Below are 13934 nucleotides of genomic sequence, written 5' to 3' on the forward strand. Positions count from 1 at the left end.
ACTTTCGTGACATGACTGATGAATATTTTGAAACACATTTCAATTTATTATTGTACACAGCAACAGCACATTTGAGACAATTTACACTTTTTGGAAGGTGTTGTATTGTAATAAGTATCATTTTTATTGATACCAATATTCACATCCTCTATATTACAAATACAACACATTGATTTTCGAGGTATAGGACCATCATTAACATCCGAATCTGAATTTTGATCGTGGTGGTGCTCATAACAATATCTATGTTTCATTATATCGATGTCATCTTGCAGATGCTTAGGCAACTTTTCCCAAACATATGCAATCTCATGTGCAACACATGCAAGTATCACTTCCTTAGGCATATTTGCAAGCATCACTTTATCCATTTTTTTCAAGGTACCATATTTTGAAAACATTCTAAGTGAAAACCCCATTCCCTTGATAGCCTCCCGATCCAGTTTTGGTGTTGAATCCATTTTTATTTGGAAAATTATTTAGAGAGAAACTGCAAGCACAAGTGACCACAGAGAACTGTATTAAATTTCTGTTGTCGATCATAGTTATATTTGATTTTTACATTCGAACATTTTCGAAAGAATCGAGTCAATTCCAATGGTGGGGGTAGATCTCCAAAACTATCGAAATATGTGACTTCTTTCCCACATTTTTTATATGCCACCCAATGTGTTCCTGGTCCACTTATTCCATCTAAATTAACAATAGCTGTCTCGTTTTGTTTTGGACCTGAAGATGGTAATCTATCACGCATAAAAACACCACGAAAATGTGGAATTTTCATTTTTTGTGCATAATAACTGAGATCGAGATCAGTAAGAGGCCTCTGAGGTAGGGGTTCAATCAGTTTTTTGTTTTGTTTGTGGCTTTGTATGGTTTTAAATATAGTCCTAAACCTTTACGGTATGGTTTGAGATATATTCCACTTCCGTGTTTGCCTAATGCTACAGCCTCCATGGTTTTATTGTGACGATTGGCTTCCATTAAAGCCGCTCTGCTGGCTTTTGCCGAATTCACGGCCTTGGTAATACCAGCAGCGGCTCCCGCCAAACTTCCTAGTGCGGATAGTCCAGCAAAAATTGGTATCAATGGTAAAAGTCCACCGATCTTGGGAACAGGAATTATGCGTGGTGTGCGGATTTTCTTCTTTCCACCGGCAGCTTTAAGGTATTTACGTGCCGCCTGCAATGCCACAGTGATAGCTTTTTTGCTATTATTCGTCACAAATTGATTCCCACCAGCTTTCTTCAATACATTTCGCACTTTATGGACTATCCCAGCACCAAATGCAACTTTTTTAATATTATTTTTCTTCGATTGTTTCCTCTTACATTTTTTCTTATTGGTACTACAACCCATGCCCATATGTCTTTTCGCTTTCATAATGTTGGTGACAAGTAATGCAGCTGCTCTTTCCCCAATACTCGCGTCCTTTGATTTAACCCTATCCCAAGCGCTGTATTCAAGTTCTTTGTCGGCTAAATGTCTTGCTGCAAGATCAGATGGATGCTTAGAATATTGAATATCGTGTTTTTTGCATTCAATATCTAATTTATTGATTCCAGGATCGTTACGAGCTAAACGTTGTTTCAATTTTGTACCCGGTCCACAGTATTGATATCCTCCAGGTAGATGTAATTCGAAAGGAAGTTTGTTTATTAAATCATTAACAAAACCACAACCTCTTTTAATTTTACGATCACTTTCAATACGTCCGTATCGTTTGATGGTACACATTGAAATGAATAAGCTAATAACATTTATATAGTCTCCAACCACGGCACGATGCGCATTGTAAAACAGAAAGAAAAGTTTGCTGTAGATAACCTAGATGAGAAATTTGGGTGTGGATTGAATGGACAAAGAGTATTCAGACATGGTCCACTACTTCCATCATCAGTTCGAGGACTCATTATAGGACCTTCAAATTGTGGAAAGACGAATGCAATGATATCACTATTAACACATCCACAAGGATTGAGATTTAGAAATGTGTATCTCTATTCGAAGTCACTCAATCAACCTAAATATCAGTACTTGCGAAGTGTTTTGGAACCTATAAAAGGATTAGGTTTTTATACATTCAGCAATAATGCAGAAATAGTGGAACCCTCCGACGCTAAGCCTAATTCTGTTTTCATTTTCGATGATGTGATATGTGAAAAGCAAGATATTATTAGATCATATTTCTGTATGGGACGTCATAAGGATGTTGATTGTTTTTATCTAGCACAGACATATTCACGGGTACCCAAACAGTTAGTGCGTGACAATACCAATTTCATTATAATGTTCAAACAAGATGAGACGAATTTACATCACATTTATTCAGATCATGTTTCACCCGATGTAACATTCAAACAATTCCAATTGATGTGTGTTAAATGCTGGGAGGATCAATATGGATTTCTAGTAATTGATAAGGATAGAAAAATAGATGAAGGTAGATATCGCAAAGGATTCGATAGTTTTATATACCCATGATCTTGTTTTTGAAACTTATTCGATCACTGAATATTGTAGAGGTCACTTCATCAACGAATTGAGCTATAATTTAAAAAGGGCATTATGAATACAAAAAACGATTCTGAACATAAAAACAATGAAATGAATCTGAAACGTCAACTAGTAGAGACAACAGAAGCTGTCAGACAGAAATTCAACTCTATCAAGAATGATAATATTGAAAATCGTTCGACACTTGAAAGATTGTATGAGCCCATAATGAAACCATTGAATGTTTTATCATCAAACGCTACTTCTAAATCAGCAGTGTTATCACCAAATCGTGGATCTGTTCAATCTACTTCAAATTATCCCATGAGTACTCCAATAAGAAGAAAACAATCTTTTGATGGTGTATCATCTGTGAATAGTGACACGAGCACACTTCAAGACGATATGAGAACAACTCTATTCGAAACACCATCATCGTCCCACATCGATTCCTCGGATCCTGACATCTCACCTGTTATGAATGAAAGTGGTGAAGATGTTTTGATGAAACATTTGAATAATGTAAAATCTAGAAATCCAGCATATGATGGAACATTTGGCGTACGTATGGATCCAATTACACAAAAGCTGAAAATGGGAAGTCTAGTGGTACATTTCAAAGATGGAAACATTTCATTTTGGGATGCTAATAAAGTGAAAAAATATGAATGCGCAGGTAGTCCAGAATTATATGATATGATCTTTTTGAAGAATCCACAAGATGTTGATAATGAAGAAACTCGTCAAGTATATTCCAAAATATTGAAAATAACGAATGCTCCATATAAACAATATCATCTGAAGAATGGTTTTAAAAATACAAATTCTAAAAAATTTCGTGAAGTCATCAAACCACTATTAGACTCACGACAATATCCAATTAGGAGTAGAAGTAAAATTGGTGGAGCACTCAAACGAGTGAAAATGGAGAAAACATATAATTCTAAACCTGCGAATTATGTGTACTGGAATTCACCGAAAGAGTTAGTTGCTCGCCTACGACTATTGGTAGCATCAAAGTCAGCTGGACATACCGGACATGATAATGAAATAATTTCAATAATTGAAGAATTACGTGAAGAAGGTATAATATATTAATATATATCCACAAGTAATGATCACTGTCACATCATCATTCAATGCAGTAACATTATCACTTTTTTTCTCTTTAATCATATTGAAATAGAATGACTAATGAAGTAAGTGATATCAAACGACAAGTTGTTAATGAATTACATAGACCTGCAAGACGTAATTTCCGTAGAAGAATAACTACCATCAAAGGTTTTGCAGATCTATGGCAAATAGATCTAGCTGAACTACAACCTTATGCAAAAAGTAATGAAGGATACCGATATATACTTATAGTAATTGATTGTTACTCAAAATATCTATGGACTGTGCCAGTTAAAGATAAAACAGGTAGTACAATAACTAATGCAATGAAATATGTACTGAAGAAAGTCAAATTTTCCCCTAAACATATACAAAGCGATCAAGGGAAAGAATTTTTTAATAGAAGCTTCTCATCTCTCATGCGAGAATATAATATCAATCATTATTCAACATTCAGCACAAAGAAGGCAGCTATAGCAGAAAGAGTGATTCGTACAATAAAGGCATGGCTCTACAAGGAATTTTCGATGAGAGGTCACCACAAATGGCTTGATATTCTTCCAATTATAACTAGTAGATATAATAATAAAGTTCATCGTACAATAGGTATGGCACCCATCAATGTTGATTCAACAACAAAATTGAAATTCAAGGGTATCAATGGAATTGGAGGAAGACAAAGTAAACCCAAATTCCAATTGAATGATATTGTACGTATAAGTAAATACAAAAATATTTTTGAAAAGTCTTACACTGCGAATTTTACCACGGAGCTATTCAAGATTGTTAAAATTAATAAAACCATCCCAACGACTTATAATCTTGAAGATATGAATGAACAGCCGATTAGAGGATGTTTTTACGAAGAAGAGTTATTACGAACCGAGAATCCTAACGTATATCTGATTGAGAAGGTGTTGAAGAGAAGAAAAAATAAAGTATATGTAAAGTGGTTAGGTCTTCCTAGCGAACAAAATTCTTGGATTGATGAATCAAATATGGTTTAAATGTATCTAATAGTGACTTTTATGAATAAAGTAATATTAAAGTTCATTATTGTTTTCATTTCAATTATAAGTATGTGAAGTGAAAAATATTGCAGCGGTAAACATTGCCCCAGCCATTCGCAATGTTCTGTGTATACCAAACCAAATTAATTGTATACTCCATTCCCGCTTATATTTTTCAACTCACGATATTGAAAACACATTATCATTCCCAAAACTAATCGCCGTCACTTTGAAATGCAGTATCCAACTCTTTTTGCCAATTATCTCTCACTGATAATGCCGTCTCATAAAGCTTAGTCGACTCCTCAAGCTCAGCCTGAGCTTGCATTCTCGAACGTTGATGGAATTGCTTATCTTTACCTATTTTTGAACGGAGTTCATCAGCATCTTTAGACATTCTAGCCAATTCAACCTTCGCTAATGCAATCTTGGCATCTAATGCTTCAAGAGTTTCATTATTAGCATTAATAGCTCGCTCACTCTTTTCAAGTTCAGCAATAGTCATCTGTGCCTTTACAAGACGGTATTTTGCTTTCCTTTTCATTTCCCCAAACCGATGGAGGGGACTGAAAGAAGATAGCGGTTCAGCTTTCAAATCACTCTTCATTTCTTTAGGAGTACCTTTTGGCTTCCTCTTCGATCTGTCACTTTTCGTTGCGGGTTTTTTCTGTCGCACAACACTTTTGGATTCTTTCTTTTCTTTAAAGTCAGTGACAATCGATGAAGATGCCTTAGTAACCTTCCTCTTGATTGTTCTAGATTTCTTATCAACACCAAGAGGAAGGGTAGATGAAGAGTGTTTGAGTGATGATAATTGCGAAACGATCGGATTTTCAATAATAATTTGCTCATTTGGTTCTGGCACATCTGCAAAGTTAACGAAGTCGTTAATATCAAAATCATTTATCGAATCTTGACTCGATAAATGTAATACTGGAATATTTTCAAAATCAGTCTGATCGATATCAACAAGTGGTGAACCATCTTCAGCAATCAATAGCGGCATAGAGCTCATGATTATTAAGGTCTGAGGAATGATATGTGATAGCAATAGAATGTGGATAGGAAAGGTGATGATGTTACTGAGACCTCACCATTTATAGAAGAAAATAAACTAGCGCATGCGCTCTTTCATCAACTGGCACATGCGCTCTCTCACTGAACTATTCACGCATGTAACAATCTTTGTCATTTAAGAGGAAAACTTTGTGTTGCATGCATGTATTTTTAAATGTTAGAAAATAATACAAATAAATTCAAAATATATATATATATATATTTATTAATAATAGAGGACAATAACGATAATAAAAAATATAAAATGAAAAATGTTAATATGTCTCTGTGGATGTGGAACGTTCTTTGACTCTATTCCTCAATAGTTGTTGCTCGTGCGTCAAACACCAACATTGAAAAAAATGGATTCTCCTATTGGGGTAGAGTTGACCAACCTTCTCACACAGATCCCAAGTACTTCTACATGCATTGCATACATGATTCCAACAATTCATGGAATATGTATCACAACGCAAACAACGTTGCAGTGGAGTTGGAACGGCAGCACAGGTACCGCAAATATTTCTACAGATACCTATATTGTTAAATATTATAGGTTCGGAACACTTCAGACACTGTAACTGTTGTTGACGATAATCCGATTTTGTTCGCTTCGGTGGATGAGAAGGAGGCGATAGTTGAATCCGCAACACGCAATCACTACACATACCAGTACATGGATTGATTGAATCCTTAGGTCTACTTATTTGACAAAAGTAGCACACAATAGCCCCTGCAATCATCATTGGGTAGACACACACTTTTGGTTTTTCATTCCACTCTTTTGGAAACGGCATTTTACTAATTCGATTAGAAATATTAAGAGATGACTTACAGAAACTCTGAATGCTCTCTCCTACACCTACGATCTCTATTTATACAAATCAACATCATGTGAAAGTATAGTGGGATAACTTCTCCTACTATTCCACTCTAAACGAGTCAAGTGGGAGTCGCATCACCTCCTATATAAGTCGACTTGCAAACCTAGAGTTCATTCATTCACTCTCTACAACTGTGAGCAAACAACAACAAGATGAATTCTGCAAAAATAAATGCTGCATTAAATAGAATATCTGCTGTTGATGAAAACAATTGGATAGACGAATCAGATGATGAGGATGTCAATGTTCCGCTAGAGGAAGTGATAGTTGAAGCAGAAGATGTTGGAGTCGATGAAGATGAGATAGACGAAGTTGAAAACGAGGCCAACCAAAGCGACGAAGATGATGACGTGATGGAGTTTGAGAGGGTCATGGATGAAGAAGGAGATGATGAAGGGATAGAAGCTGACACAACTGAAGGCGATGGTGCTTTGAGGATCGGTATGCGAACGCTCAATGTCAGTGAGACACTGGAAGATCCCTTGGATTTGTATTGTGCAATGGATGCATACGTATTGATCAGCACAATAGATGGAGAGAACAAAAAACTATGTTGGTGCTGCTTTCGGTTTTATTCGCATAGAAACAATAATGGAGGGTGGTATGCCCATGTCAACACCCACAACACTGTCTCAATTATGGAAATGGGACAGAATTGGTGTGAAGCTTGCGAGAGGCCACTAACAAACTTCACCCGAGTATCTACATGTATTATATGTAATAATGTCCAACCTGTGGCACAATAACCGTGGACCTACTGGTCAAAAAAACAACAGCCCTTTTCAGGGCTACATTATTCACACAAACAGTAGTTAGTTGTATTAGTATTCATAGATTATATGACAAATGAATACTTTGACTAATAAAAGTCTAAGTAATTTGTTAGTCTTTGAATATCTATACATTATATGACAAATAAATTACTACTTTGACTGAAAAGTCGATATTTGGAATTTGATAGTCATTGAATATCTATGCATATGATGAGTACTACTTTAAATGAAAGTTGAAGTTGGCATTTTGTCAATCATTGTATGCATATAATGATGAATACTTTTACATACATACATTTTGTTTGAGACTATAATGTTAACAATGGTATGAACCTGTTTCTGTTTGAAAGTATAATGATAGCTCTGAAAAGAGCTATTTTTTTATTGTTTCAGTCTTCAATTGTAGCCCTGAAAAGGGCTGTTTTTTTTATTAATCCATGCAATGGTATGGACTAACGCTCCTCATCATCATCAGAAACAATGATGATTGTATCATCATCTGTATCTGATGATATACTGATGATGTCATCCTCATAATCATCTGAATCAGACGATATACTAATGGCATCATCATTAGCATAATTATCTAGCTCGTTATCCTCTAGATCGTCTAACTCATTGACATCCATCTCTAACTCTGCCTCTACTTCCTCTTGCATACCTTCTTCCATACGTGCCGGGAAATCATCAGGTAGATCATAGATACGTTGCAGCATTTGTGCAAAATTTGTACTGAAATGATCGAACGTTGAATCTATTCCATGTACCTGGATGGGGCCTGTACTCGTCATAGAACACTCTGGTACACTCATCGGTTCGGTGGTGGAATCAGCACTCGACATTGTGGAAGAATGATATAGAACTGGGATTGATGCTTTATTTATATTGGAAAAAAAAGGAGGGGGTGAAGTGTAAATGTAGAACAATTCAGTGTTTGAAATTCGAAAGCAATAAGAATGACAATTTTCTTGAAATTCTAAGTGATTATTATTATTAGAAACTCTGAGTGATTATTATAAAAAAAAACTAATAAGGGAGAGGGAAAAAGACACTGCCCCAACCTCGCAGTGCCTCGTGTACACCAACCAAAAAGTGTGTACTCCGTGGAAGGAAAGGAAAGGAATAGAAAGGATGGGAGAAATGAGGAAACGATTACATATCATCGTCTGAATTCAGGACTTCATCAATCAGGATAGGGGATGGTGGAGGACTATCATCGGACTCATTGTCAGCGTCACCGTCATCATCGTCATCGCTGTCGTCGTCGTCTGTGTTTCCGGACTGTGTATCCCATTCGTAATCATTCCGCCAATCATAGGGATCTGGATAATCCCCATCAGACAGGTCCGCTTGATCGGTTCCAGTAACGTGAAGCACTTGTATCCGATCATCATAAATTATGTCATCATAATTCATCGAGTGAGGTGCAGTCGTGGAGGTAACGAAACCTTCATGGATAGAAGCCCAGTAAGGATGTTGATGCGCTGGGTCACTGTACGGCTCAGTAGTTGAATCAGGTTCCATGTTGAAGGTGGCTGATCAACTGAATATTCCAACAGATAATTCCTACTTTTATACTTTTGAAAGGGAGTGGGGGAGGAGTGGGGAGGAGAGGGGATTAAGTGGGAATGAATTTCAAAAATGACATGAGCTATATTCCATGAAAGAGAAAATTGAAAATACTATATGAATTATATGAAATATACTTATTGATTTCATTATGAAACATATTTTCTTCCCAAGAGATTATTTACAATAGATTAGAGAACACAAAAATTGATGTGAGGTATTTGCATAGAAGAACTTGTAATTGAAATAAAAAAAGGAAATAATAATGAGACGAAGTGAAGAAAAATGCTCCAACCATCGCATTGTTCAATGTGTACCAAACCAAAACAATGTACACCCTTAATTTCACTTCTTTTTTTTTATTTTATTTTTATTTCCTAAAATTACAAACATAAACTTAAAACTATCTTAATTAAATATTCCTAACTAACCTAAAACTAATCTTACTACACTTACACTTAATCTATGGGAAAGTTTTTATAAAAGTCACTAACTTTTTATAAGTCTCTATCGAAGAGGTATCTGCTTCACACTTTTTCTCCAGAGATGCATACTTCCGATCTAGTTCGGCTATTACTTTTTCTGCTTCCCTCCGTCGGTTAACAATTTCAGCCATTTCGCGCTTCCTTTTAACCAACGCGGCCTCACTAGCTCGAGAAGCATGTTCTGCTTCCTTACATCTCTGTAGAAAACTGTCCAACATTTCACTAACCTCTCCGATAGGCTGTCGCACTTGTGGCACTAACACTTCAGGATTCGTCACCGGTGTTGCCAGCATCGGCGAAAGCGGCACCACCGACGGAGTGAATACGATGGGAGCCTCCTCCGATGGGGACAATACAACTGGTGGCTCCTCCGGAGAAGGCGCCCTAGGTTGTTCCACTACTGCTGCGGGTGGTGTGGAGGGCCTTAAGCTGTTTGGAGCGGTCGACCAACTACCTGCATAAGGATTAGTCCTATTGCAAGTAGCTCGGTACTTAGAAATAGGACCAACCTTCGCTGCAGGTCGTTGGCAAACCTTCTTTACAGGCCTGACTTCCTCCTCCTCCTCGAATAAGTCAGGGCTGGTGGATCTGCACCTAACTCGTGAAGTGGATGCCTTCTCCTGCTCTGTCATAGGCATGATGGATGCCACAGCGTTATTTAATTCCTGAGTGTTGGATGCCATTCTGAAAATGTAAAATAATACAAAGTTAGTAGATGTAAAAAATTAAAGTACATTGTTAACTTACTCAAACTTAGCTCCTCGTCGTATAGTACACTGCTTCTGGTTGAGTATGGCTGGACTGCTCTGGATGACTGGAGTTGTCGTACTGAATGTAGAAGAACATGCTCCTCGGGGTATCAACATTATTGGGAGTGGAGGGAATGAGGTGGGGGCGTGCATGCGCAATGGTTGGAATATGGTGGGGCGAGAAATGGTAGGAAGTGGGCGGGGTGAGCAATGGTGGGAAGAAAGCGGGCCGCGCTCCGCGCGGCTTACGCCCCAATTCGCTACGCTCGCGCCGGCGCGCGAAGCGCGCCGGCGCGAGCGTAATGGGGCCACCGCGCCGGCGCGCTTCGCGCGCCGGCGCGGTGGCCCCCCACCCCCACCCGCGCGCTTCGCGCGCCGTGAAACCTAACCTATGACCCTAACCTACAGTATGTATTAATCTAATCTAACCTAACGCGGGAGTAAATTCACCATGTTGGTTCAATTAATACGTCATCTGTTGGTTTTGGTTTTGGTTCTATTATTCTAACATTTGGATCAATGTCCAGTCCTGGATATCCCAGTCCACCTGATGGCCTGACTTTATGGCTTTTCTCCAAAACTTCAACTCTCTCTTCTAGTACATCATACTTTTTCATTGTAGTCCCTGTTATGTTTGACATAGCATCAAATTTTTTATTTGTAGACGCTGTTATGTCAGACATTTTTATGTCCACATCATTTGTAAGTTTGTCAAATTTACGAGTGAAAGTTATCCGAGCCTCTGCAATTTTATCGTCAAATGCTTGACGGGCATCGCGAGCAATATTACCTATTGTGGATTGTATTGCAGCTTGTAGGGCTAGAAGTATAACCTCCTTTGTTCCGTTAATTTCCCCCTCAAGATATGATACAGTTACACAATCACTCTTGTCAATTGGTTCGCTTATATTTTTCAATATTTTTCTTTGCATGTCATAATGACCATCTTTTGTTAATTTAAAACCAATCCCGGGAGGACCTCGAATGACATTACCACCCAATTTTCTTTTTCTACCAAACTTATCGATTGTTTTAGACATTGTGCACTCTACGATGATTCTTTTCAAACTGATATTTCTTTCATTTACATTATGTTATATACTTTACAGTAATTGGTTAGGAAAACAGAAATGAAACAAATAATATTTTTATCATTTTTTATTCATCTAAGTAACTTGGTAAAAGTGATACATATACAACACATAATACAATAATCACAAATAATCACAAATAAGAATGTTCCGGTTTGAAGGAATAAGCAATAATACTTCGAATTATAATTCAATTATTCATCTCTACAGTCAACAAATTGATTAGTTGGTCTAAGGCGCTCTCTTGAGAAAAAGAATGAACGATTTCAGACACCCAACGAATGTTATCATTAGGATCATTTCGATAAAATTCTATATCGCTATGACCCCATGGAAGAGTTCGAGTGGTATTCGGAATGATGAATCTCTTGTCGTCATGATACGATAAAGCGACTTTATTTTTCAATTCAGTGTAAATATCATGCAATACGCTTCTGAACGAGTTCATCTTCCTGAATATCATACCTCCCTCTTCAATGATTTTTTCATAGTCTTCACATGTCAATTCATTCTTTATAACAGATCGTTTCACACCTTTGGCCTTCTTCAGTTCACCATCAACAGATTTCACGTAATACGCTTTAGCACCTGTACCGTAAAAGCTGATTATTGGATCATTTGGGAATTCATCTTTGAAATTACCCAGAACTGACTTTGTCACTGGAATATTGAATTGGTTTCCTATTTTATAATTAGATGTATCGAACTTATTTATATTATTTTTGATAAATTCATAGAAATTGTCTGTATTTACTTTGAGAATAAGGGAGTCGGTATCAGTGTAGAGTAAGGACGCATCTTCTCCAAACTGTTGTTTGATACATCCATAGAAAAAATCATACATAACTGTTTTAGATAATTCTAGAATGGAAAATCCTAAATATAGTGGTTTATCATAATGAACTTTTACTCTAGCCAATTGAATGGCAACAAAATTTTCTGTAAAAATAGAGCATTTTTTAAAATTTGGTCGAGATATGAGACAACTAGCACCTATAGTTCTTTTTATATTTTCCCAATGTGTAATGAGTCTAACATCAATTCTATTGTCTACGTTTTCCATTGTTTTTCCATAGACTGCATTATTCATTAGTTTGTAGAAATCTTTTTCAGATTTGTTATTAGACCTATTACGCATTTCAGTATTCAAATCTATATAAGGCTTCATCCAACATGATTGCTTAAACCTCAATACTCTATGTGTGTTCATCACTATCAAACCATGATTGACAGCTTGCTGTAAGTTTCTATAGTGAACAATATATTTTCTTTTGTCGTTTAAATTTGGAATTAATTTGGGAACTTTCGATTTTGCATATGGAGGTATCAAACGTTCAACTAAGAATGGTAAATCGGAATGTTTATCATGAAGTTCTTGGGGATAATGTATATCCACTTCCAATACATATCCATAAGGACTATCGATATCCACATTCATTATATCAAGATTGAGAATTTCATGAGGTGCTAACCATGAAAATTCACCTGTTGGTAATGGTTGCGACATGCTGTGACCATATAGATTTGTTGCATCCAAATATGAAATGAATGAAGATGGTTCATTTGGATTATAATCCGGTAAAAATTTATTGTTTGCTTTATGTTTCCTTTCACTACATTGACTTATTCCACCACGAATACCTTTTTGAAAGAAGTGAACCATATCAATATCAGTTAGTAATTCCAATTCAATATTAGTATATTTCAACATGGCATCCCACGATAATCCGGGTGCAGTGAAGTATTGTGCCGGATCCAATTTATATTTATCAACAGATATATTTCTAAAGTTTTCAAAAATGTCACATAATAGTAACACATCTGACTTTAAATATAAATCAGAGTATTCACCCAAATCCTGACATTCGAATAAATTCCAAACAAGTTGAGCTCTCCCATAATCATTATCTGATACATGTTCACAATTGAGTTTATCATAAAATTGATTTTTGGTTGGAAGTCTTGGATGATTCAGTTTTTCGATGTCATCAACAAAACTATAGGGAAATACACCTTTCTTTCTCATCAAATTGAAATTTTCAATTTGTGGGAAATGTTTGCGCATCTCGATACACTGATCAGATGTTAAATTTGCACCTAAATTCTCCAAAGAACTAGGCATGAATCTGAAACTATCAATGAATCTCATTTTCAAATAATTCTTCTTCACCCTACCATCTTTATCCGTATAGGAGTGTGTAAAGAGATGTTTTGTGAAAGATATATATTTCTCATTAGTTTGTGGGATGACATCCACTTTATCTTTGTTTTTATACAATTCCTTTATGAATAAATGACAATCATATCCACTGAGATTGTGAAAAATTATAGGAATGAAATTTGGCAATTTAAAATTCAAATTACAAGATGAATGAGCAGCAGGGGACCTTTTTTTTCCTGTGAGGTGACAATGATCCCTCACTTTGACTTCGCCATCATTAAATTGTTTGGAACAAATACCACAATTTGTGGCAGAAGCAAACTGTTCCTCTTCCTCAGGAGTTTGTACATCCATAGGAATAGGAAACCTGAGATGATTTTCATAAATATTTTTCAAATCATCTTCGATTTTGCTAACGAATTTCTGGGCTGCATCCACACCCCTATACGAAACAAATTTTGATAAATCATCATTGTATGAACATTTAATCAAATAAGCAAATGAATAAGGCTCATGTTTGAATGTCTTGATCGAATACGAGTAT

At 36.4% G+C, this 13934-nt stretch overlaps 2 protein-coding genes across 5 annotated transcripts in view; one reads left to right on the forward strand and one right to left on the reverse strand.

The window, feature by feature from the left end:
- The window catches only part of igl (IQ calmodulin-binding domain containing protein igloo), a 244310-nt gene that overhangs the window by 35153 nt on the left and 195223 nt on the right, over nucleotides 1–13934 (forward strand). The window lies entirely within an intron of this gene.
- Nucleotides 9185–10423, reverse strand: LOC141480401 (uncharacterized). The gene is made up of 2 exons (XM_074170341.1): nucleotides 10137–10423; nucleotides 9185–10073 (listed from the first exon to the last, which is right to left on the reverse strand). Exons 1-2 carry the CDS (start codon nucleotides 10289–10291, stop codon nucleotides 9368–9370), a joined length of 861 nt encoding a protein of 286 aa, XP_074026442.1. The 5' UTR covers nucleotides 10292–10423; the 3' UTR covers nucleotides 9185–9367.

This window comes from Leptinotarsa decemlineata, unplaced genomic scaffold (genome assembly GCF_025532065.1).
Source record: "Leptinotarsa decemlineata unplaced genomic scaffold, Ldec_3_MD MMD2_P_RNA_scaffold_11, whole genome shotgun sequence".
NCBI lineage: Eukaryota > Metazoa > Arthropoda > Insecta > Coleoptera > Chrysomelidae > Leptinotarsa > Leptinotarsa decemlineata.